Genomic DNA, 11,172 nt, shown 5'->3' on the forward strand with positions numbered 1-11,172 from the left:
GCAGAGAATTCTGGGAAACATAGTTTTAGATTAGCTAAGTTGACAGGATGATACCATCACAGTGATCTTGGCACTTGTGATCTCGGCACCTACACATGCCTCTTTAAACCATATTTAACTTCAAATAAATATTATTATAAATTAAAAATCATGCTTTTCCCTGACATGATACAAGTATCCTTTGTACAACTGAACACATGCTAACCCTGTTGCCCAAAACAGGTTATCCATCTTTGGGTGATATTTATTCCTCTTCTACCTGAGACACACTCCCCCTTTACTGTCTTTTAACTTTATTGAGATATAAAGTTAACCTCTTTTCATTTATTTTATGTTATATGGTTGGTAAATAGAAGAGTGGGAAAAATTGGTTAATATGTACATAAATATATTCTGAAAAAAATAAGAAGTCTTATAACTATTGCAGTCCTCATTTTTGTTGACTGATGATGTGGTCAAAGCTTTTATCACTTCTTTCTTCCACTGGCCATTCCATATTCCCTTTGCCTTAAGCAAGCAATTTCCCATTAAGGTGATTCAAATCTTTCTAAAGGGATTCAAATCTTTCTAAAGCCATAAATACCCCTGGGTATGATGCAGGGAATTTTCTGCACACCAGACATTCCTCCTTACCCTTGTTCTGTAGTCAGAACAGTAACCCCTCTTTGGTGGTTGGTTCACTGGTCAAAGGAGCCCAAAGTGGCCAGCTCACAGCTTCTAGTTTAATGAAGCCGTTGCTGTCACCTGGTAGGAATTTTCCTCCTTTGAGAAAGCTAACAGAGTCCAGAGTAGCGGGGTGAATCATTTTGCTGATGGATCATTACGGGCAATAGTGAGACATGCTGCTGTCATTTTCCTCCTTATTTCTAGACACGTGAATCCTGGCTGTGAGAGAAATAGCACCACGTGTTTATTGGCCTCTACCTTGGAGCAGGTGTTAGCAAATTTTTTCTAAAAGAACAGATAGTAAATATTTTAGCCTCTGTTGCAATTCTGCCATGCTAATGAAAAGCAGCCATAGACAGAATGTAAACAAATGAGCAAGGTTATGTTTTATTAAAGATTTATTTACATAAACAGGCAGCCAACCCACAGAGCATAGTTTGACACCTGTGATTTCAAGCATGAACTGCATCCTGGTTGTGCCCTGCAAGGTGTTGCCTTCAGGGATGATGAAATTGAGTCCTCAGAAATCCATTCCACAATTTATTAAGCCAGCTGCTTCAGGATGATGGGAACATAGTATGGCCAGTGAATTTCTAGAACGTGAGCTCCTTGCCACATTTTATTTGCTTAAATATGAGTTCCTTGGTCAGAAGCAATGCTGTATGGAATGCCATAACGGGGAATAAGATCTTCTGTAAAAGAAGTCTCTATTCTAGGGAGAACAGCGATTCATGTTCTCCATGATGGAAGTGGTCCTGTATAACCACTTCTGCCATCAGATGACTGAGCTGATCTCCCCTGGCAGTAATGCAATGTTGGAAGCTTAATTTTGGTCCCTGCTGTTGGCAGGTGGGGTTCACAATAGTGCCTGCAGCAGCCGGCTTTGGGGAATCGAAGTCCATGTTTCTGAGCCCATGCATTGTCCTCTCCCTGCCAACATGACTCCTTTGTTCATAGATCCACTGGGCAAGGAGAAGCGTGGCTTGAGAAAGAGGATGGCTGATATCCACAGAATGAGTTATCTTGTCCCCCTGCTTTTTAGGATCTTCATTTCCACACTCTGTGCCCATTCAGAGAGGTCTGTCCACATCCCTCTTGACCTGGCTTGTAACCAGTTTCCCAATTCTGTTTTCCAAGTACCTGACTGTTCAGTCAAACCATTATCCACTGCTCATGAATCAGTGTAGATCCATTCTTCTGGCCATCTCTCCTTCCGAGCAACATAAACAACCAGCTTGCACTGAACAAAGTTATGCCCACTGGCAGAGTTCCCCTCCAACACTGTTCAAGGCCACCCCAGGCACACTTTCAGATGGTGCCAGTGTGCTGCACAGTACCATCTATACAGCAGGCTTGAAATGTTTTCTCAGTCAGCTGGCTATAGCAGACTTCCAGTAAAGCTGTATATGGGTTGAGAGAGGAGACTGTGTAGTCCAATGCTGGGCTGTGGGCATCTGGCCACTTTTTATGGTGCAATTTATGTGTTCCTATTGGGCCTGCTCCAGCCCAGTCTCATACGTGCCACTGCCAGTTGATGTTTGCAGGACTACCCTGTGTGCCCCATCCCCAATCACAGCCGCTCTCGACCGCTGAAGTTAACCATTACCCTCATTTTGTGATAATCATTCACTTCATTTCATTGTATTTTACCTGTGTATGCATTATGCATCGCCAAGCAGTGTTTAGTTTTCCATAAATGAAATTATACCACATGTGATTGTATGTCTTGCTTATTTCAGCATATGTTTATAGGTCAAATAACTTATCTTCCAACTTATGCCATCATTTTTTAATATAAGTCCCCTTTTCATTGCAAAGTTCGGTGTTCTCATATTGGATGAAATCTGAAGAGGAGCCATAATATTCAGGGAAGATACTAAAGAGGAAAAACAATTTGCCTTTTATTTTAAGTTATGAATATTGTATGTCATTTATCTTACATATCATCGAAGCCTGATTTCTTAGATTTCCTTTGATAAGCAGAACTTAAGCTGAAAGCATCATTGTAAAAAGATAGTTTAATAGGAAAAAATGACTTTAGTTTTGACCTACTTAGCCCTGAAAAAATGATTTTTCTATCATTTTTAGAAATAAAAAACCAAACCGACCTTCTAAGTCTTAGTGGAAAAACACTTTGTGTGACTGCAGGATCAGCCCCGTCTTTGGTCAGCAATCACAGTACTCTTCTCTGTCAGTATATCAACCTACAGCTCTTGAACACAGAACCACAAGGTATGGTGCCTCACCCTCATCTGGGAATACCCATAGTGATCAGGTTGTGGGGTACTGGGCATTAAGGTTTCCCTTTCATGTGCACGCTTTCTGACTTAGATGTATATTTCAAGTCTGTTTAATGTAGTGATTTGAAATGTGGGCTCTGATTCCTTTTGGGGGAGGGTGTTTATGTAGAAATACTCTCATTCATCTGATACGGTCAGGAAATGAGATAAATGGGTAAGGTAAAAATGACGACTAAATGAAGCTAAATTAAGTGCCAGAACATTTTAATGTTACCTTTTTTTTCCTTGGAAAAAGTTCTGAAAGCTGTTGTACAGATTAAGATTCTTGTTTGTCTTTCCTTAATATTTTAGGATCCTCTTGTGCACATTTGTTACTAAACTTCTTTGGGCCCCTAACTTGCTTGTTTGCTGAAACTGCGGGCTATTATACTTGTTGGTGTTTGTTTTTCCCCCTCACGTCTGTGAAGTGTGGGGGGCTGTGCTGCAGAGACTGTACCTCCAGCTGTCACGCGTTGCCTCCTACACACACTGCTGCTTCAGAAGCTTCAACATGGCCTGTTATAGTCATCTGCAATCACAACGGCTGTTTAGGGACCTGGGAGATGGAGGCTGAACTCTCAGGTCTAATCCAGTTTGTTCTTTATTCTGTAGAATGTTTAATGGGAACAGTGGGGACTCTCCTGCTTGAAAACCCAATTGGGCAGAATGGACTCACCTACCAAGGTCTTCTGTATGAAGCAGCCAAGGTATTTGGCCTTCGGAGCAGGAAGCTAAAGCTGTTTCTAAATGAGACTCAAACACAAGGTGAGGAGATTATAGAGCGTTATAAATTTTTTTTCTTTCGTTGAAAATAGATTTTGATGCCATCAACCTGTTGTAGATTGTGTGTGTGAGATAGTTATATTATGCCCTTTTCCTGGAAATTTACCATAATATAATTTTTAAAGAAAAATAGTCCTTGCTTTGGAAATAGTCTAAAAGTTACATGTTAGTAAAAATGAATGCTTCTAGGTAGATTAACATACTTGCTGTTCTAAAAAGTGTTCCTTCCCTTGGAATCAAAATTATCAAAAGTTTATAAAATAACACTCTGAAAGAGACTTAAGCCTGACACTGCCTCTGTTCACAGTTATAAGGCACGCTCACGTGCATGTTCTCACTGAGCTACAGGAGGACTTGAGCTGCATCACTGGTGGACATTTTCCATTCTATAATTCAGAAAACCGAGGCTCGGGATACACAGCTAATACCTGGCAGACTCTTTTTGTTCCTTTATTGTGCTCACCCTTCACATCATCCACTTCTGTGATTCTGGCTTCTGTACATGTTTTGACAACTTCTCTATAGACATCTTAGCCCTACCCTCTGAGTTCTGTTTCTGTAATCCCTAGTACACATCGGACATACCTGCTTTAATATTGCTGCTACTGAAATCATTCCGCAGACAACTTTTCTTTGTGGCATTTGCTTTTGCTGTTGGTAGCCATCCTTTTAGTCACCGAAGTCCAAACCACGCCATCCTTTTGTTTATATAGTTTGATAGCTACTAAACCAAAAACCAAACCCATTGCCATCGAGTTGATTCCAACTCATAGCAAATACTGATTTAGAAAGTCCAGTAGATATCATGTGAGTGTGTTATCTACTGGTCTTTCTAAATCAGGATTTGTGTCTTTCAGCACTTGTGGAAAATTGTCAGTCTTTCTTTTCCTACGTTACTTCTTCCTCATTCTCTCTAATATCTTTTTCTGGAGCTTTGATTAGACATTTTTTGAATACACCTGTTCATTCTATCCTCCCTGTCTCTTAGTCTCTTCATATTTTTCCTTTCTGTGCTACATTCTGAGTAATCTTGGCAAAGTGTTTATTTCCTCTGGCTTCTTTGAAGATTTTCTTTCCGTTTTTGACAAACAAGATTGCCTCTTTGTTTGAATGTGATATGGGTAGGTGTAGATTTTTGTTTTTATTCTGCTTAGTATTCTCTGAGCTTCCTGGATATGTGGTTTGGTTGGTGTCTGTCATTAATTTTGGAAAATTCTCAGCCATTATGACTCTGAATGTTTTTTCTGCTCCTTTTTTGTCTTTCTTCTGGTATTTTTATTACATGTATATCACCCCTTTTGTGATCGTCACACAGTTCTTAGATATCCTGTTCCATGTTTTCATTCTTTTTTTTTTTTTTTCTCTCCTTTTCAGATAGGGAACTTTCTGTTGACCCGTCTTCTAGCTCACTGATTCTATCCTCAGCTGTATGCAGTCTTCAAATGAGCCCATCACAAGCATTCTTCATTTCTGTCTATAGTTTTTTATTTCTGGCACTCCTTTTGAGTCTTAGAGTTTATTATCCATCTGTTCTTGCATATTTTCTACTTTTTCCTTTAGAATTCTTAGGATATTAATCGTAGTTATTTTAAATTCCCGGTCTGTTAATTCCAGAATTTCTGCCATATATGAGTCTAGTTCTGATGCTTGCCCTTCTCTTCAGACTGTATTTTTGCCTTCTAGCACACCTTGTAATTTTTGTTGAAAGCCAGACATGTCTATCAGATAAAAGGAACTGAGATAAATAAGTCTTTGGTGTGAGGTTTAATGTTTATCAGTTAGCAGTTAGGCTGTGTTTACTATTTGCTGTAGCTGTTGAGAAGCTATGAATTTTTCTAGTGTCCTTGTTTTTGTCTTTCCCTGTTGTCTTTGCCTTTGCCTAGAAACTTCTTTTTAAATACAGTCTGAGGGTTGCAGTTCTCTTCACTGTAATCCCTGTTGTACAGGAGCCCTATTGATTGATGTGATGGGAAGATGTAAGGAGGGGAAAGGGTTCTGTAACCCTATGATTAGGTCTCAGGTTTTAATGAGCCTGTGCCCCTGGGCTGTGCCTTTCACAAGTGCTTCTCAGCTTTTATATATATATATATATTTTTTTTTTTTTCCTTTAGTGAGATAGGAAGGCTAGAGGGGGCTAAAGTTGGGCATTTTTCGTCTCTCAAGTAATTTAAAACCAAAATCTCTTTGCCATCGAGTCAATTCCGGCTCATTAGCGACCCTATAGGACAGAGTAGAACAGCCCTATAGAATTTCCAAGGAGTGCCTGGTGGGTTTGAAATGCCAGCCCTTTAGTTAGCAGTTATAGCACTTAACCACTAAGCCACCGGAGTTTCCTCAGGTCAGTTAGGGTCTGGTGAAATTCAGGTCTGATAAAATAGTTTCCCCCAAAGGCAGGCCTTTGAGTGGTATATTTCAAAATGGTTACTCTTCCCCTCCCTCTTCTGAGAGCATGAGGGGATTTCCTGTGATCTTTAACCTGAGAATCTAGTGGGGCTCCTAGAGGTAAAAGTCACTAACACTGAGCCCCCAGGAGGTTTTTGTCAAGCTAGTCCATGCTCAGTCTGTAGCAATTTAAGTTACTTATAGTCTGCGCTTCTACCAGCACGGGTTCCAGCTTCAGGCTTCAGGTGGGCTGTCTGTCTCTCTAGCTTTCAGGCAGTTTGCCCTGTGACCTCAATTCTCTTTTGAATCTAAGAAGAGTAGTTGATTTTCAGTTTGTTCAGCTTTTTTCTTGTTGTGAGCAGGGGAGTGACAACTTCAACTCTTTACACTTTGGAACAGGAACTGGAAGACCTGCTGATTTATTTTTCAGTTCATATATTCTCATGTTATCTGTGTTTGCCTTGCTATTCAACTAAACCATTGAATTCCTAACTCTGATTTTTAATTTTAATGTGTCTTTCATTTTCAAAGGTTTTATGTGGTTATTTTTTCAAACCTGCCTAGTCACTTTTATAGTCTCATATTTTTCATATTTTCTATACCCTTTTTATTCCTGTATTTATGTAAAATAAATGTACAGTCATGAATTGCTTAACATCCACAATACATTCTTTGAAGTAGGATGTTATGTGGTTTGGACGTTGTGTAAATGGACACCATATTATATACCTGCTGCTGCTGAGTTGATTCTGACTCATAGCAACCCTATAGGGCAGGGTAGAACTGCCCCATAGAGCTTCCAAGGAGCGCCTGGCAGATTCAAACTGCTTACCTTTTGGTTAGCAGCCATAGCACTGAACCACTAGGCCACCAGGGTTTCCACCGTATTATATAGTGCTTACAAAGCTGGATGGAATAGTGTAGTGTACGTGTACTGACCAAGGAGCCACCAGGAGGCCGGTGCATTCGCCACGTCCAGTTATGTCTGCTACGTCCCATTCTCTGAGCAGGGTTTCTGAACTCTATTAAAACCTTATGGGACCACAGATGTATATGTGATCAGTTGTCGCCTAAACAGACGTTATGCAGCACATGACTATGTATATAAATATATTATCCTGTACCGGTAATTTTATTACCTTATATCTTACACGTGCTTATTGTCTTAGTTATCTAGTGCTGCTATAACAAATACCACAGGTGGGTGGCTTTGACAAACAGGAGTTTATTTTCGGACAGTCTAGGAGGCTAGAAGTGTGCATTCAGGTTGCAGGCTCTAGGGGAAGGCTTTCTTTCTGTCAGCTCTGGAGGAAGGTCCTTGTCTCTTTGAGCTTCTGCTCCTGGGTGATCTTCATGTGACTTGGCATCTCTCTTCCCCCATCTCTGCTTCTCTGGCATGCCTGTTTAATCTCTTTTATATCTCAAAAGAGATTGATTTAAGCACACACTAGACTAACCTGTCTAAATAACATGACAAAGACAGCACATTCCCAAATGGGATTATAACCACAAGCATAGAAGTTAGGATTTACAACATATTTTGGGGGGACACGATTCATTCCATAACACTTATATATAGTATATAAAATACATTTAACATATGCATATACAGACTCACACTGACTTAATGCCAATATCTGTAGCCTTAGTGGGTCTGATTCTGTTAACTCTGGCTTTCTTGTTTTCTTTTATGATTTAATTTTTTGCCATGAACTTTTCTTGGAACTTTATCAGTAAGCATTCTTTAAGGCTCAGTTCCTCTAATTCCTTGGGAATACTGTCAGCCCAGACCCACTTCAAACTCAGTTCTTTTGGGCCACAGAGGAAATGGTAAGAATGTTCTGCCTCCCCATCATACAGGAGGGCAAGGAATTCTCATGGGGACATCTTCCTTCCATTCCTACCCAGAACAAGGCTGAGTAAGACAAGTTCTCTGTACAGATTTATTCTTTTACTGTTTGGAAAGCTAAAAGTCTCAAAGTGTCAGCAGGGCTACATTCCCTCTGGAGGCTCTGCAGGAAGATTGATTATCTCTTAGCTCCTGGTGGCTCCAGACATTCCTTGATTTGTGGCGCATCATTCCAGTCTCTGCCTCTGTGATGACTTTGCCTCTTCTGCCTCCTCAGTGTGTCTCTTGTAAGGATACCTCTCATTGAATTTATGGCTCACCTGGATAATCCAGGATTATCTCATCTCAAGATCCTTAACTTTTTCCAAATAAGGTAACCTTCACAGGGCCTAACCAAAAGGCAGGCAGTTCGAATCTACCAGCCACTCCTTGGAAACCATATGGGGCAGTTCTGCTTTGTCCTTTAGGGTTGCTATGAGTCAGAATCGACTCGACAGCAGTGGGTTTGGTTTATTTAATGTATTGGTTTCATGGGTTCCAGGGATTAAGATTACGTGTACATATCTCTTGGGGGGCCACTATTCTATCCACTATGTTCTCTTGCTGCTTTTCTCTATTGGCAAAGATTTTACTGGAATTTACCCTTTTGCCATGGGATCCTCATTCATTTTTTTGTGAGAGGATTTCATTAGTCTTCCCAGTTTTTATAGGTCCTAGGCTTCACTCCTCATAATGAGACTATCTCACTATCTCACATTTCTTTTCAGTGACTCTCCCTTCTCCCTGTTGCTCTTATCCAGTTTAGGGCCTCCTCATCCATCGAAACAGCCTCTCAAATGACCTCTCTGTCTCCTGCCTGTATTCCTCCCCTGAAATTATTTTCCTGGATCCGCACATTACTACCATGAAGTTCCTCTGCTTAGAGCCATCAAGGCTCCCCATTACCTAACACTTCAGAATCTTTAGCTTAACACACAAGATCCTTCCCATTCTGCTCTTTATCTGTCTTCTGGCCATGTGTGTGAACCTTTCACTCTAGGAAAGCCTTTCTTCACTCTCCTTCCAACTTTCTTTGTGGTATGGTAGCAGAGGTTATCTGTAAACGTAGCCTCCTGTTTTTATAACTTTATGCATATCTTTAAAGACATTCTTAAGTGGACTTATTCCGCAAGTCCATTGGTCACCAAGTTCTGTTGAGCAGTGTGGCGAAGAAGCATCCATTGTCTCACTTATCCTGTGCATAGACGGGGGAATGGTGAAAACTGATCAGGGATAGAATCATGTCTGTATAGATTAGATATCAGTAATACCTGTGAGTCATGTAACCAGGTCTTACATATACTGTCTTATTGCATTCTTATTACTCTGTGAGACTGACTGAACAGACGTTTAGTAGGTACGAGTTTAAAGGCTAAACGACTAGCCCAAGATCACCACAAAACTAGGGCTTTTTCCAGTCCAGTATCTCTTTCCAATCTAGTATCTATAGCCTCATTTTCATCACGTTTCTCTGCTCAGAACTATCTTTTATAAAGTATTACTAACTTGGTAAATTAGAAGGACTAAATAATGCTTACAATTTGAGAAACGCACTGATGCCTTCTTGCTTGTTCCAGTGGACTCCAGATATCATTTCCAGATTCCTGTAATTATTTGTTAAGTAGTCAGCTTTAAGGGTATTTTCACATCCAGGATTGCCAGCTGGGGAGAAAGCTGTTTAGTAGACAGCCGATTCTTCTCTTTGAATTCAGGACTGGACAGAAGCAAAATGTCTCATAGTAGGCAATTAACTTTAAAAATTTTCTCCTTTTTCTGTTTTTTTTTTTTTTTCTCCTTTCATTTTGAGTATTTCTGTATTCATTGTGTTTTATTCAGCTGCATTTACATTATACTTGTGGATACTCAGATTGTCCATCTTTGGCCATATTGGCTTCTGTATTCTTTGACATCCCTTTAGTGTTTGATAACTTCTTGTTTTCTGGGATAGCAAGATGTCCTAGGCTTATCATGTGTTCTTACTTACCCAGACCTGGGAAGAGCTGGTCCTCCACTTACAGGGAAAGAAATCTAGGTGCTAGGAACACTCATTGCTACTGGGTTAGCATTGCTTCTAGGCCTTTTCTGTGGACATAGGAAATGTCTGTGCAGGGGAGGAGGATGGGACTCTTGGACAGTTAACATTTGAAAAACTATTTGTCTGCACAAGGTAGAAAATTTATTATTTTTAACTTTTCTGTCCATATTAGAAATTACAGAGGAAATCTCCATGAAGACTTTGAATATGAAGACCGTATATGTTTCTGTATTCCCAACAACGGCAGAGGTCTAACGTTCACCTGTTAATGTGATCCGTCAGCGTTTCCCTGGCTTACACCCATTCCCAACACACACACAGACACAATGAAGATATTTTCTTCTGGTACATGTGTAATATGCTGCTTTTGGTCCAAAGTTCAAATGGGATTGATTTATCAAGTAATGAGAACTCATGGTAATATTGACACTTAACCATAAACACCTATGCGGTCATGTTGGGGGAAGGTTTCAGCGTTACCTTAGTACTACCGAGTTTATTTCTGTACTTGAGTTCTCACGTATTTGAGTTCTCAAGGTAGAAGTTATTTAAATGGCATAGTATGTACACTTTTAAAATGTGTTTGGGACCTCTGGAAGGAATGGACATGTTATGTATTCCTGCTGTCTGGATTTTCCTGAGCAATTCAATGGAATATTCAGTGGTTTCTCAAATTTAAATCAGAACAATAAACTTTCTCTGAGATAATAAATGTGTTGGAAATAATTCACTAGTAATTTAATGAAAAACGTTAAATCTCGAGGGCACTGGGTTAATTTAATGAAACTTGTCAGTAATAATCTCTGAAGAACACAAAAACTTAATAGTGACTTCTCTGTTGAGGCAGTGGTCTAAACCTCTAATTTTATTTCTTTTCAAAATCTTGTGTGTTAATTTGGGTCGTCACAGAAACTGATGCCAAGACAAAATTAGATGTGCAAGAATTTATTGAAAACATGTATGAAGGGCCAAAGGGGAGAGGCAGCAGAAAGAGGTGGAGAGAGCCTTCAAAGTATAATCTAAGTCTGATACCTGTGAAAAAAGAGAAAGAAAAAAGATTGATTAAAACAAGCCTCAGACTTCAGTGCAACTTTGAGAAACTCTTGGGTAGATGACTGAGGGTCCAAAGTTGGGTAGAA

General features: G+C 39.9%; 1 protein-coding gene across 2 annotated transcripts in view; it reads left to right on the forward strand.

Annotated features, from left to right (window-relative positions):
• IARS1 (isoleucyl-tRNA synthetase 1) overlaps nucleotides 1-10,745 on the forward strand; it is a 119,244-nt gene extending 108,499 nt beyond the window's left edge. For both annotated transcript variants that reach the window (XM_010600651.3, XM_003421084.4), the window contains exons 32-34: nucleotides 2,755-2,898; nucleotides 3,558-3,710; nucleotides 10,206-10,745. In XM_010600651.3, the coding sequence (XP_010598953.1) occupies nucleotides 2,755-2,898; nucleotides 3,558-3,710; nucleotides 10,206-10,288 (380 nt within the window). In that variant the 3' untranslated portion in view covers nucleotides 10,289-10,745. The remainder of the gene's footprint in view (nucleotides 1-2,754; nucleotides 2,899-3,557; nucleotides 3,711-10,205) is intronic.
• Nucleotides 10,746-11,172: the final 427 nt, after the last annotated feature.

Source organism: Loxodonta africana, chromosome 9, assembly GCF_030014295.1.
Source record: "Loxodonta africana isolate mLoxAfr1 chromosome 9, mLoxAfr1.hap2, whole genome shotgun sequence".
In the NCBI taxonomy this organism is placed as follows: domain Eukaryota; kingdom Metazoa; phylum Chordata; class Mammalia; order Proboscidea; family Elephantidae; genus Loxodonta; species Loxodonta africana.